General features: G+C 45.6%; 1 protein-coding gene across 2 annotated transcripts in view; it reads right to left on the reverse strand.

The window, feature by feature from the left end:
• The window catches only part of plekhm3 (pleckstrin homology domain containing, family M, member 3), a 54,553-nt gene extending 38,329 nt beyond the window's left edge, over nt 1-16,224 (reverse strand). For both annotated transcript variants that reach the window (XM_061918170.1, XM_061918169.1), the window contains exons 1-2: nt 16,081-16,224; nt 5,053-5,771 (exon numbers count right to left, since the gene is read on the reverse strand). In XM_061918170.1, coding sequence (XP_061774154.1) covers nt 5,053-5,545 — 493 coding nt within the window. In that variant the 5' untranslated portion in view covers nt 5,546-5,771; nt 16,081-16,224. The remainder of the gene's footprint in view (nt 1-5,052; nt 5,772-16,080) is intronic.

Below are 16,224 nucleotides of genomic sequence, written 5' to 3' on the forward strand. Positions count from 1 at the left end.
CACACATGTGTAAGTTACCCATGCCTTGGCCACTAATACACCCCCATACCATCACACATGTGTAAGTTACCCATGCCTTGGGCACTAATACACCCCCATACCATCACACATGTGTAAGTTAGTCATGTCTTGGGCACTAATACACCCCCATACCATCACACATGTGTAAGTTACCCATGCCTTGGGCACTAATACACCCCCATACCATCACACATGTGTAAGTTACCCATGTCTTGGGCACTAATGCACCCCCATACCATCACACATGTGTAAGTTACCCATGCCTTGGGCACTAATACACCCCCATACCATCACACATGTGTAAGTTACCCATGTCTTGGGCACTAATGCACCCCCATACCATCACACATGTGTAAGTTACCCATGCCTTGGGCACTAATACACCCCCATACCATCACACATGTGTAAGTTACCCATGCCTTGGGCACTAATGCACCCCCATACCATCACACATGTGTAAGTTACCCATGTCTTGGTCACTAATACACCCCCATACCATCACACATGTGTAAGTTACCCATGTCTTGTTCACTAATACACCCCCATACCATCACACATGTGTAAGTTACCCATGCCTTGGGCCCTAATGCACCCCCATACCATCACACATGTGTAAGTTACCCATGCCTTGGGCACTAATACACCCCCATACCATCACACATGTGTAAGTTACCCATGCCTTGGCCACTAATACACCCCCATACCATCACACATGTGTAAGTTACCCATGCCTTGGGCACTAATACACCCCCATACCATCACACATGTGTAAGTTAGTCATGTCTTGGGCACTAATACACCCCCATACCATCACACATGGGTAAGTTACCCATGCCTTGGGCACTAATACACCCCCATACCATCACACATGTGTAAGTTACCCATGTCTTGGGCACTAATGCACCCCCATACCATCACACATGTGTAAGTTACCCATGCCTTGGGCACTAATACACCCCCATACCATCACACATGTGTAAGTTACCCATGTCTTGGGCACTAATGCACCCCCATACCATCACACATGTGTAAGTTACCCATGCCTTGGGCACTAATACACCCCCATACCATCACACATGTGTAAGTTACCCATGTCTTGTTCACTAATACACCCCCATACCATCACAGATGTGTAAGTTACCCATGCCTTGGGCACTAATGCACCCCCATACCATCACACATGCTGGCTTTTACACTTTGCGTTGATAACAGTCTGGATGGTTCGCTTCCCCTTTGGTCCGGATGACACGAGGTTGAATATTTCCAAAAACAATTTGAAATGTGGACTCGTCAGACCACAGAACACTTTTCCACTTTGCATCAGTCCATCTTAGATGATCTCGGGCCCAGAGAAGCCGGCGGCGTTTCTGGATGTTGTTGATAAATGGCTTTGGCTTTGCATAGTAGAGTTTTAACTAGCACTTACAGAGGTAGCGAGGTACTGTATTTAGTGACAGTGGTTTTCGGAAGTGTTCCTGAGCCCATGTGGTGATATCCTTTAGAGATTGATGTCGGTTTTTGATACAGTGCCGTCTGAGGGATGGAAGGTCACGGCCATTCAATGTTGGTTTCCGGCCATGCCGCTTCTGTGGAGTGATTTCTCCAGATTCTCTGAACCTTTTGATGATATTATGGAGCGTAGATGTTGAAATCCCTACATTTTTTGCAATGTCACTTTGAGAAAGGTTGTTCTTAAACTGTTTGACTATTTGCTCACACAGTTGTGGACAAAGGGGTGTACCTCGCCCCATCCTTTCTTGTGAAAGACTGAGCATTTTTTGGGAAGCTGTTTTTATAGCCAATCATGGCACCCACCTGTTCCCAATTAGCCTGGACACCTGTGGGATGTTCCAAATAAGTGTTTGATGAGCATTCCTCAACTTGATCAGGATTTATTGCCACCTTTCCCAACTTTTTTGTCACGTGTTGCTGGCATCAAATTCTAAAGTTTATGATTACTTGCAAAAAAAAAAAAAAAATGTTTATGAGTTTGAACATGAAATATGTTGTCTTTGTAGCATATTCAACTGAATATGGCTTGAAAAGGATTTGCAAATCATTGTATTCTGTTTATATTTACATCTAACACAACTTCCCAACTCATATGGAAACAGGGTTTGTACAAAGATTTTGTTGTAAGCTACATGTTCCTCTTAAGACCTCACTGTTGGCTTTTGGAAGTCACGTCAGCTCTAAACTAAAGAAGATTGATGCTAATCCAGCTGTCTGTTCCAAATAAGAATGGCTTAGGAAGCGCACGGTTAAGCAGAAAGTGGAATGAGAGCCCGATTGGGAAGTAAGCTGCTTGTCACTTGAAGGAACAAACATGGCGGTTGGCTCTCAGCATCTCTCCATTCTCTCCAAGTCTGCAAGGTGTCATGTGATCCAGCAGTTAACTTGAAGAGCTTGAGTTGACACAACAATAAATCATTTACTTCAAAACAGCACGACTGGTTTCATCTGTCAGAGTGCTAAGTGAGGGCCTTTACTTTCACATTTGGAGCCATCCATCTTCTCCAAAGCCCGTGTTAACAATGCATGAATATGCAAATGAGACACAGAGGCGTGGAAAAGTGCCCCCCTCAATTAGACTGGACTGACTAGTCAGGGTTTCCAACACATTCATTTATTTGTGGCAGCCCGCCATGAAAGAATTACGGCCGCCACAAATAAAAAATAAATTTTTTTAAAAAATAACCTTTTTTTTCCCCCCGGCTTTTGACTCGCTCGACCGCTCATAAAAGCAATGGGACTCTGTCTGTGAATGGAGCTTGTAGTTACATATATAAATATGTACATAAAGTGTTGTGATTATATTCCAACTCTGCGTTTTTCTTGGTCATCGCCGCCACCGCTGCCTCCACCAATCAACGTGATGTTGTTGGTAACAATCAACGTGATGTTGGAAGCAATCAACGTGATGTTGTTGGTAACAATCAACGTGATGTTGGAAGCAATCAACGTGATGTTGTTGGTAACAATCAACGTGATGTTGGAAGCAATCAACGTGATGTTGTTAACAATCCTCATGTTGTTGTTGGTAACAATCCTCATGTTGCTGTTGTCGGTAACAATTGATGTGATTCTGGTAACAATCAGCATGTTCCTGTTGGTAACAATGGGCGTGTTGTTGTTGTTGGTAACAATGGGCGTGTTGTTGTTGGTAACAATGGGGGTGTTGTTGTTGTTGGTAACAATGGGCGTGTTGTTGTTGTTGGTAACAATGGGCGTGTTGTTGTTGTTGGTAACAATGGGCGTGTTGTTGGTAACAATGGGCGTGTTGTTGGTAACAATGGGCGTGTTGTTGTTGGTAACAATGGGCGTGTTGTTGGTAACAATGGGCGTGTTGTTGTTGGTAACAATGGGCGTGTTGTTGTTGGTAACAATGGGCGTGTTGTTGGTAACAATGGGCGTGTTGTTGTTGTTGGTAACAATGGGCGTGTTGTTGTTGTTGGTAACAATGGGCGTGTTGTTGTTGTTGGTAACAATGGGCGTGTTGTTGTTGTTGGTAACAATGGGCGTGTTGTTGTTGTTGGTAACAATGGGCGTGTTGTTGTTGTTGGTAACAATGGGCGTGTTGTTGTTGTTGTTGGTAACAATGGGCGTGTTGTTGTTGTTAATAACAATGGGGGTGTTGTTGGTAACAATGGGCGTGTTGTTGTTGTTGGTAACAATGGGTGTGTTGTTGTTGTTGGTAACAATGGGCGTGTTGTTGTTGTTGGTAACAATGGGCGTGTTGTTGTTGTTGGTAACAATGGGCGTGTTGTTGTTGTTGTTGGTAACAATGGGCGTGTTGTTGTTGTTGGTAACAATGGGCGTGTTGTTGTTGTTGGTAACAATGGGGGTGTTGTTGTTGTTGGTAACAATGGGGGTGTTGTTGTTGGTAACAATGGACGTGTTGTTGTTGTTGGTAACAATGGTTGTGTTGTTGTTGTTGGTAACAATGGGTGTGTTGTTGTTGGTGGTAACAATGGGTGTGTTGTTGTTGTTGGTGGCAACAATGGGTGTGTTGTTGTTGTTGGTAACAATGGGTGTGTTGTTGTTGTTGGTAACAATGGGCGTGTTGTTGTTGTTGGTAACAATGGGCGTGTTGTTGTTGTTGGTAACAATGGGCGTGTTGTTGTTGGTGGTGGTAACAATGGGCGTGTTGTTGTTGTTGGTGGTAACAATGGGTGTGTTGTTGTTGTTGGTGGTAACAATGGGTGTGTTGTTGTTGTTGGTAACAATGGGCGTGTTGTTGTTGTTGGTAACAATGGGCGTGTTGTTGTCGGTAACAATTGATGTGATTTTGGTAACAATCAGCATGTTCCTGTTGGTAACAATGGGCGTGTTGTTGTTGGTAACAATGGGCGTGTTGTTGTTGTTGGTAACAGTGGGCATGTTGTTGTTGTTGGTAACAATGGGCATGTTGTTGGTAACAATGGGCGTGTTGTTGGTAACAATGGGCGTGTTGTTGTTGTTGGTAACAATGAGCGTGTTGTTGTTGTTGTTGGTAACAATGGGCGTGTTGTTGTCGGTAACAATTGATGTGATTTTGGTAACAATCAGCATGTTCCTGTTGGTAACAATGGGCGTGTTGTTGTTGTTGGTAACAATGGGCGTGTTGTTGTTGTTGGTAACAATGGAAGCATGTCCAAGTGTTGCTAAGGACAAAGCAAACATGGCGACAATGAATCTCTTCGGGCTGCTAGCTTGTCACACATATGCTAATGCTACATAATGCACCTAATTAGCGTCCTCATTTCAGTCCATTTGCTGACAGGATTACAAACTATTATCCTCAACATCCCTCACCATGCCAAAACACACAAATACTGTGTGTGTGTGTGTGTGTGTGTGTGTGTGTGTGTGTGTGTGGTAGCACAGTTGTGTCATTTGAAGTTATCATCATTTTCTATCATTACTGCCTCCTTTCAGGATGTTTGCAAAGGACAGCAGGACATTCATACTGTCTACTGTGCATGTGTGTGTGTGTGTGTGTGTGTGTGTGTGTGTGTGTGTGTGTGTGTGTGTGTGTGTGCGCGCACTCGCCTTGCTGCCAGCGCTGCAGGTTGGTGTTGTTGAGGGTGTCCCCGGCAAGCAGTCCGTTGTGGGTGTAGTTGGACGGCCGGTAGTTGACGTCCGACCTGGAGCGGTTGTGTCCTTTCTTGAAGGCGCTGTTGGTGGAGGCGGCAGTGCTGTCCTTGCCGTGGGTCGCCAGGTCATTGGTGGAGCGCGCCCGGCTCCTCTTGCCGTGCCTCAGACCCAGCACGCTCAGGTTGTCGGCCCAGGCCAGTCCCAGTGGTCCCACCTCGGGTTGCTGGGCCGCCAGCAGGCTCCACACGCCGCTGGAGCTCAGCTTGGCCAGGGCCGTGCCAGAGACCTCCTGCAGCTTGCCGGGCTGCCTGGAGGCTTGGAAGACTCCCGCCTGAGCCCGGCTCGGACCTTGGCCTTGAATGGCGTCCATGCAGTGAATGAAGTCCTCTGTGGCCTCTAGAGCTGGGCTGATGTCGCCCACCATCTCCAGCTGCCTCAGGTCCTCCATGGCCAGACCTTCTCCGGGTTTTAAAGCTCACGCATGTCCAACAAGCATCTGGACCAATGTCTTGTACACATGTGGACCAGGATCTGGAGGGCCTTCAAGTCTTCTTCTACTACTTCTCCGCCTCTTGTTCTTCCATCAACCTGTCTGACTTTCACCTTGAAAAGGGTCTGAGAACCGCAGAGAGGTCCGGTCTGCTTCCAGCAGCCACACATCAGCAAGATGTTGCCTGGAAGAGGAAGAAGAAACATCCGTGAGGCCTTTCCTAGAATAAAGCCATGCTCCTCCGAGCCAAACAGCCTCTCCCTCGTCCTCTTATTGATTCTCTTCCTCTGAATTATTCAAGCGGCCATTATCTCACTGAGGACCAGGCCACATGTTAGCCAGACATCTCCTGCCGTCCTATCAGGGCTGTCCAATCACAGCATGCGGCGGCCATTTGCTTCTTTGCCATTTTCTAAACCATTTCAAGATGGAGATTACTTCAAACTTTATGGCTCTCCTCAAGTCTGGTCCCTGGTCCCTGTCAGAACATGTTTCAATATAATTGTTTTATTCAACACTTCCATCCCTCCATAAACTTCATGTCTATCTGTCCATAGAAGCTCATGACTCTGTATGTTGAATGCAATATTTCCCCAATAGGATCCAATCAGTAACAATCAGCATGTTGTTGTTGGTAACTGTTCTGAAGGTTTGCATGTTTGTGTAATTGTTACTTTAAGTTCTACAGTTAGGAGATCATTTCTGTTATGGGATTATTGTTATTATTATTTATTTCTATTTACTACGGGTTGTTTGGAAAGCTGAACTGTGTATATTCACATCGTTTAACAGTTGCTATGGCTTCGGTTGCTACGGTTACAGGCCGTTCCGTTTCCGCCAGCTGGTAGGAAAACTGTTAAAAGAGTTCCGGCACTAACAGGCAGTGCAGCGTCGGTAGTACTACATGGAAGACAGTTTACCAGGATAGCAGATGGGAGAAAGAACCACAGTAAGAGTGTTAGAAGTGACAGTGCATCAGGAGCACCAGTTAAAGTTTAGGATGTTTGGGCGCTGCACGTTGCCAGGATACGTGAAGTGCATGCTAACCGCTAGGAAGCTAGCCGCAGCTCACACTTGTGTTTGTGTGCTGCACCGTGACTTCACCAACGGGAGGTTTAGTCACGTTTGCCTTGAGTTTGTCATATAGACTGTAGAACTTGGAGAGAGAGTATGGGATGATTTAGCCAGTTTACTTATTTGCTATTGTTGCTACATTGCTGCGAGGTTGGTGTGTCCACTGCACGTCAACTAGTCGACACAGAGGTGACCCAGGACGAGGCTGGTTCTCCTCTCGCTCCAGACTGGTGACCCAGGACGAGGCTGGTTCTCCTTTCGCTCCAGACTGGTGACCCAGGACGAGGCTGGTTCTCCTCTCGCTCCAGACTGGTGACCCAGGACGAGGCTGGTTCTCCTCTCGCTCCAGACTGGTGACCCAGGACGAGGCTGGTTCTCCTCTCGCTCCAGACTGGTGACCCAGGACGAGGCTGGTTCTCCTCTCGCTCCAGACTGGTGACCCAGGACGAGGCTGGTTCTCCTCTCACTCCAGACTGGTGACCCAGGACGAGGCTGGTTCTCCTCTCGCTCCAGACTGGTGACCCAGGACGAGGCTGGTTCTCCTTTCGCTCCAGACTGGTGACCCAGGACGAGGCTGGTTCTCCTTTCGCTCCAGACTGGTGACCCAGGACGAGGCTGGTTCTCCTCTCACTCCAGACTGGTGACCCAGGACGAGGCTGGTTCTCCTCTCGCTCCAGACTGGTGACCCAGGACGAGGCTGGTTCTCCTCTCGCTCCAGACTGGTGACCCAGGACGAGGCTGGTTCTCCTCTCGCTCCAGACTGGTGACCCAGGACGAGGCTGGTTCTCCTCTCGCTCCAGACTGGTGACCCAGGACGAGGCTGGTTCTCCTCTCGCTCCAGACTGGTGACCCAGGACGAGGCTGGTTCTCCTTTCGCTCCAGACTGGTGACCCAGGACGAGGTGGGTTCTCCTTTCGCTCCAGACTGGTGACCCAGGACGAGGCTGGTTCTCCTCTCGCTCCAGACTGGTGACCCAGGACGAGGCTGGTTCTCCTCTCACTCCAGACTGGTGACCCAGGACGAGGCTGGTTCTCCTCTCGCTCCAGACTGGTGACCCAGGACGAGGCTGGTTCTCCTTTCGCTCCAGACTGGTGACCCAGGACGAGGCTGGTTCTCCTTTCGCTCCAGACTGGTGACCCAGGACGAGGCTGGTTCTCCTCTCACTCCAGACTGGTGACCCAGGACGAGGCTGGTTCTCCTCTCGCTCCAGACTGGTGACCCAGGACGAGGCTGGTTCTCCTCTCGCTCCAGACTGGTGACCCAGGACGAGGCTGGTTCTCCTCTCGCTCCAGACTGGTGACCCAGGACGAGGCTGGTTCTCCTCTCGCTCCAGACTGGTGACCCAGGACGAGGCTGGTTCTCCTCTCGCTCCAGACTGGTGACCCAGGACGAGGCTGGTTCTCCTTTCGCTCCAGACTGGTGACCCAGGACGAGGTGGGTTCTCCTTTCGCTCCAGACTGGTGACCCAGGACGAGGCTGGTTCTCCTCTCGCTCCAGACTGGTGACCCAGGACGAGGCTGGTTCTCCTCTCGCTCCAGACTGGTGACCCAGGACGAGGCTGGTTCTCCTCTCGCTCCAGACTGGTGACCCAGGACGAGGCTGGTTCTCCTTTCGCTCCAGACTGGTGACCCAGGACGAGGCTGGTTCTCCTTTCGCTCCAGACTGGTGACCCAGGACGAGGCTGGTTCTCCTCTCACTCCAGACTGGTGACCCAGGACGAGGCTGGTTCTCCTCTCGCTCCAGACTGGTGACCCAGGACGAGGCTGGTTCTCCTTTCGCTCCAGACTGGTGACCCAGGACGAGGCTGGTTCTCCTTTCGCTCCAGACTGGTGACCCAGGACGAGGCTGGTTCTCCTCTCGCTCCAGACTGGTGACCCAGGACGAGGCTGGTTCTCCTCTCACTCCAGACTGGTGACCCAGGACGAGGCTGGTTCTCCTCTCGCTCCAGACTGGTGACCCAGGACGAGGCTGGTTCTCCTCTCGCTCCAGACTGGTGACCCAGGACGAGGCTGGTTCTCCTTTCGCTCCAGACTGGTGACCCAGGACGAGGCTGGTTCTCCTCTCGCTCCAGACTGGTGACCCAGGACGAGGCTGGTTCTCCTCTCGCTCCAGACTGGTGACCCAGGACGAGGCTGGTTCTCCTCTCGCTCCAGACTGGTGACCCAGGACGAGGCTGGTTCTCCTCTCGCTCCAGACTGGTGACCCAGGACGAGGCTGGTTCTCCTTTCGCTCCAGACTGGTGACCCAGGACGAGGTGGGTTCTCCTTTCGCTCCAGACTGGTGACCCAGGACGAGGCTGGTTCTCCTCTCGCTCCAGACTGGTGACCCAGGACGAGGCTGGTTCTCCTCTCGCTCCAGACTGGTGACCCAGGACGAGGCTGGTTCTCCTCTCGCTCCAGACTGGTGACCCAGGACGAGGCTGGTTCTCCTTTCGCTCCAGACTGGTGACCCAGGACGAGGCTGGTTCTCCTTTCGCTCCAGACTGGTGACCCAGGACGAGGCTGGTTCTCCTCTCACTCCAGACTGGTGACCCAGGACGAGGCTGGTTCTCCTCTCGCTCCAGACTGGTGACCCAGGACGAGGCTGGTTCTCCTTTCGCTCCAGACTGGTGACCCAGGACGAGGCTGGTTCTCCTTTCGCTCCAGACTGGTGACCCAGGACGAGGCTGGTTCTCCTTTCGCTCCAGACTGGTGACCCAGGACGAGGCTGGTTCTCCTCTCGCTCCAGAGTGGTGACCCAGGACGAGGCTGGTTCTCCTCTCGCTCCAGACTGGTGACCCAGGACGAGGCTGGTTCTCCTCTCGCTCCAGACTGGTGACCCAGGACGAGGCTGGTTCTCCTTTCGCTCCAGACTGGTGACCCAGGACGAGGCTGGTTCTCCTCTCGCTCCAGACTGGTGACCCAGGACGAGGCTGGTTCTCCTCTCGCTCCAGACTGGTGACCCAGGACGAGGCTGGTTCTCCTCTCGCTCCAGACTGGTGACCCAGGACGAGGCTGGTTCTCCTCTCGCTCCAGACTGGTGACCCAGGACGAGGCTGGTTCTCCTCTCGCTCCAGACTGGTGACCCAGGACGAGGCTGGTTCTCCTCTCGCTCCAGACTGGTGACCCAGGACGAGGCTGGTTCTCCTTTCGCTCCAGACTGGTGACCCAGGACGAGGCTGGTTCTCCTCTCACTCCAGACTGGTGACCCAGGACGAGGCTGGTTCTCCTCTCGCTCCAGACTGGTGACCCAGGACGAGGCTGGTTCTCCTCTCGCTCCAGACTGGTGACCCAGGACGAGGCTGGTTCTCCTCTCGCTCCAGGCCCTCTTATAGATGATCACACATTACACTTTATAGATGATCCCACATTACACCTTATAGATGACCACACATTACACCTTATAGATGATCTCACATTACACCTTATATATGATCCCACATTACACCTTATAGATGATCACACATTACACCTTATAGATGATCCCACATTACACCTTATAGATGACCACACATTACACCTTATAGATGACCACACATTACACCTTATAGATGATCACACATTACACCTTATAGATGATCACACATTACACCTTATAGATGACCACATATTACACCTTATATATGATCCCACATTACACCTTATAGATGATCCCACATTACACCTTATAGATGATCACACATTACACCTTATAGATGATCCCACATTACACCTTATAGATGACCACACATTACACCTTATAGATGACCACACATTACACCTTATAGATGATCACACATTACACCTTATAGATGACCACACATTACACCTTATAGATGATCCCACATTACACCTTATAGATGATCACACATTACACCTTATAGATGACCACACATTACACCTTATAGATGACCACACATTACACCTTATAGATGACCACACATTACACCTTATAGATGACCACACATTACACCTTATAGATGACCACACATTACACCTTATAGATGACCACACATTACACCTTATAGATGATCACACATTACACTTTATAAATGATCTCACATTACATCTTTTAGATGATCTCACATTACATCTTATAGATGATCCCACATTACACCTTATAGATGATCACACATTACACCTTATAGATGATCACACATTACACCTTATAGATGACCACACATTACACCTTATAGATGATCCCACATTACATCTTATAGATGATCCCACATTACACCTTATAGATGATCACACATTACACCTTATAGATGATCACACATTACACCTTATAGATGACCACACATTACACCTTATAGATGATCCCACATTACACCTTATAGATGACCACACATTGCACCTTATAGATGATCACACATTACACTTTATAGATGATCCCACATTACACCTTATAGACGATCCCACATTACATCTTATAGATGACCACACATTACACCTTATAGATGACCACACATTACACCTTATAGATGATCCCTCATTACATCTTATAGATGACCACACATTACATCTTATAGATGATCACACATTACACTTTATAGATGATCCCACATTACACCTTATAGATGACCACACATTACATCTTATATATGATCCCACATTACACCTTATAGATGATCCCACATTACACCTTATAGATGATCCCACATTACACCTTATAGATGACCACACATTACACCTTATAGATGACCACACATTACACCTTATAGATGATCACACATTACACCTTATAGATGATCACACATTACACCTTATAGATGATCACACATTACACCTTATAGATGATCACACATTACACCTTATAGATGATCACACATTACACCTTATAGATGATCCCACATTACACCTTATAGATGATCCCACATTACACCTTATAGATGATCACACATTACACCTTATAGATGATCACACATTACACCTTATAGATGACCACACATTACACCTTATAGATGACCACACATTACACCTTATAGATGATCTCACATTACACCTTATAGATGATCCCACATTACACCTTATAGATGACCACACATTACACCTTATAGATGATCCCACATTACACCTTATAGATGATCCCACATTACACCTTATAGATGACCACACATTACACCTTATAGATGACCACACATTACACCTTATAGATGATCTCACATTACACCTTATAGATGATCCCACATTACACCTTATAGATGACCACACATTACATCTTATAGATGATCCCACATTACACCTTATAGATGATCCCACATTACACCTTATAGATGATCACACATTACACCTTATAGATGATCTCACATTACACCTTATAGATGATCACACATTACACCTTATAGATGACCACACATTACACCTTATAGATGATCCCACATTACACCTTATAGATGACCACACATTACACCTTATAGATGATCACACATTACACTTTATAGATGATCCCACATTACATCTTATAGATGATCCCACATTACACCTTATAGATGACCACACATTACACCTTATAGATGACCACACATTACACCTTATAGATGATCACACATTACACCTTATAGATGATCACACATTACACCTTATAGATGATCACACATTACACCTTATAGATGATCACACATTACACCTTATAGATGACCACACATTACACCTTATAGATGATCCCACATTACACCTTATAGATGATCCCACATTACACCTTATAGATGATCACACATTACACCTTATAGATGATCACACATTACACCTTATAGATGACCACACATTACACCTTATAGATGACCACACATTACACCTTATAGATGATCACACATTACACCTTATAGATGATCACACATTACACCTTATAGATGATCACACATTACACCTTATAGATGATCACACATTACACCTTATAGATGATCACACATTACACCTTATAGATGATCCCACATTACACCTTATAGATGATCCCACATTACACCTTATAGATGATCACACATTACACCTTATAGATGATCACACATTACACCTTATAGATGACCACACATTACACCTTATAGATGACCACACATTACACCTTATAGATGATCACACATTACATCTTATAGATGATCTCACATTACACCTTATAGATGACCACACATTACACCTTATAGATGATCACACATTACACCTTATAGATGATCCCACATTACACCTTATAGATGACCACACATTACATCTTATAGATGATCTCACATTACACCTTATAGATGACCACACATTACACCTTATAGATGATCACACATTACACCTTATAGATGATCACACATTACACCTTATAGATGACCACACATTACACCTTATAGATGACCACACATTACACCTTATAGATGATCACACATTACATCTTATAGATGATCTCACATTACACCTTATAGATGACCACACATTACACCTTATAGATGACCACACATTACACCTTATAGATGATCACACATTACACCTTATAGATGATCCCACATTACACCTTATAGATGACCACACATTACACCTTATAGATGATCACACATTACACTTTATAGATGACCACACATTACACCTTATAGATGATCACACATTACACCTTATAGATGACCACACATTACATCTTATAGATGATCCCACATTACACCTTATAGATGATCCCACATTACACCTTATAGATGATCCCACATTACACCTTATAGATGATCCCACATTACACCTTATAGATGACCACACATTACACCTTATAGATGATCACACATTACACCTTATAGATGACCACACATTACACCTTATAGATGACCACACATTACACCTTATAGATGATCTCACATTACACCTTATAGATGATCCCACATTACATCTTATAGATGATCCCACATTACACCTTATAGATGATCCCACATTACACCTTATAGATGATCCCACATTACACCTTATAGATGATCCCACATTACACCTTATAGATGACCACACATTACACCTTATAGATGATCACACATTACACCTTATAGATGATCACACATTACACCTTATAGATGATCCCACATTACACCTTATAGATGATCCCACATTACACCTTATAGATGACCACACATTACACCTTATAGATGATCACACATTACACCTTATAGATGATCCCACATTACACCTTATAGATGATCCCACATTACACCTTATAGATGATCACACATTACACCTTATAGATGATCACACATTACACCTTATAGATGATCCCACGCAGGGGCGTCACTAGGCCTATTTTAGGGGGATTCAAACCCCCCTAAAATATTCTTAAGCCCCCCCAAATAATTTGGCGTTATATTTTATTTGTATTTATTTTCTTTTTTTTACAAATACATGCCGAAATATTAATTTCAAAGTGGCCTGAATAAAAGTTTAAAATGAATAACGATATAACCTGTCATTATTGACTCAGTTTCCCCTCACTTCACAGCGTAAGGAGCGCTACTGCACACTGGCGCTGACGAGACGAGCCGCGCGGCCGCCATCTTGGAGTGGTGATCCACTCCACTCAGTGCTATTCTTTTGGCAGGAGCAATGAACTGTCAGCGCATTTTATCTCACTGAATACCACTGATTTTCACGCGCTTTTTTGTCATATGTGTAACTATGATAAAGGACACATGTTTTGGCATGTTCATAGTTTGCTTAACAGTAATAGAATATTCTTACATGCTATAAGTGACCAGACGTCCAAGATCAATACTGGGAACAATAATCCCAGAGAAGGGGGAGAAAACAGTGAGCTATTTTTAGGTTGAAGAAACAATACGATTAGGTTATATATACATGTGTATATCCTACATAAACAATGTATGAATATACGTATACATGGACCAATAGACCGTATCTCTGTTGCTGCAGCAGCATAGAGTTCATTCTGTCCTGACACTTTGTATTGATATTTTCTATTACATTCGTCCCGTAAACGATCATGTTTACAGTGATTGTTTTATATGTATTTTTCATGTATGTTGCTTTGGATAAAAGTGTCTGCCAAATACTTCAACATATATAAGCACCTGAAAGTCTTTATAATCTGCTAAAACCACCAATCTGTTTCACCTGATTCAGGATAAAACCAAAGTCTGTCTTACCTTACAAAGTTAGTATTTGAATATTGATACTTGAAGACTTATTCCTGGTTACAGTTATGCTGTTAAGAGAGTATTGTCTTATGTTTTGCCTAAAATGAGAATGCATCATAATCAGTGGTGGCTGGTGAATTTTGTTTTAGGTGGGGCTGAAAGTTTGTAAAGCAAATACCTGTAGGGGCGGGGTCATCCTCCCCCAGAAGATTTCTTTGTGATTTTCAAAAACAAATATTGAAGATCTTTGCTCTTTCTCAACTCTGTGGTCAAACTGCACAAAACCTTGTGTCTGCAATTGTAAGTAATTTAGTTTTTAAGTTTTGTGTTTCTTGTAGAATCTATATAAAGTAGTATACATTAGCCTATTGTTAAAATAATGAAAAAAAAACATCAAAAATGTTTATTGCATTGATTTGTTACATTAATAGCTGTTGTATTATTATAGGAGGGCTTATTAAACATTTCATAGGATTTTCAGAGGGGAGAAAATCCAAGACATTTAATATAAAATGTAAAGTGAATAAATACATAAAGAGAAAAAGAAAAAAAATGGTTAAAAGCCATCGTCCCGTGCATTTTTTTTACCGACAACGGGACGACGGGACATCATTTATGTGAAGCCCAGGAAGTTACATTTTATTGTTTGCATTATTTGTTTCAGCATTGCACTTTGAAGATGGTCCCTCAGCTCTTTGACAGCTTTGGCTCTTTTTCAGATCAGCAGACAGACTTAGTCTTTCTTACAGTATACATAAATGTTTCTCACTTCTATTAGGACTTCCATATATATTTAATTTCCTTAACCGACTGGAATAATAATAATAACAAAGAATAATTTTCTAAGTCTTTGTTAGCCGTTTGTGAAGTTTTGTACTCGTGCGCTCACATCCTGTTCATCTCCTGGGGGCTAAGCCCCCCCTGTCCTTAAAAGCTAGTGACGCCCCTGGTCCCACGTGACATCTGCTAAGTGTATGGCGACGCATGCGCATTGGTCACGCGGCGCAGTCAGCATCCCTGCTTCAGTCAACAATGAGGGCGATGACGTCACTGTCAGCGATGCGAGCCACACTTTGCTAACATGTCGGCCACTTTTCCAAGAGACTCCTTGTCAACACTCCTCGCACATCAACACTCCAGAAGCCACATCTTGCCCACCTTTGTTGACCTACAAACTATGTTTGTGTCTGCTCGTCTGCTGCTTAGCTCGAAGCTAACAGCTAGCCCGCCTCCATCCTCCAACCATGTCGCTCCAGAGGGAGATAAAAGTCAACTTTCCGTGGACTCACACAGACTAAAATAACTCATTTACTGGAGCCATGGCCCAGCATGACGTTAAAAAGCCGGACTTTACACTCACCTTCGTGTTGGCCATCAAGTGCTCCTCTGGACACACGCTCGCGCTAAACCTGTCCGGGTGCAAACTGAGGCTGCAGCGAGAAGGTTCCGCCTGGAACAAGCTGCCAGTTCCATCAAGTAGCCTGCCCCCTTATGTCGACTTCAT

The sequence above is a fragment of the Nerophis ophidion genome, linkage group LG13 (genome assembly GCF_033978795.1).
Source record: "Nerophis ophidion isolate RoL-2023_Sa linkage group LG13, RoL_Noph_v1.0, whole genome shotgun sequence".
Taxonomy (NCBI): domain Eukaryota; kingdom Metazoa; phylum Chordata; class Actinopteri; order Syngnathiformes; family Syngnathidae; genus Nerophis; species Nerophis ophidion.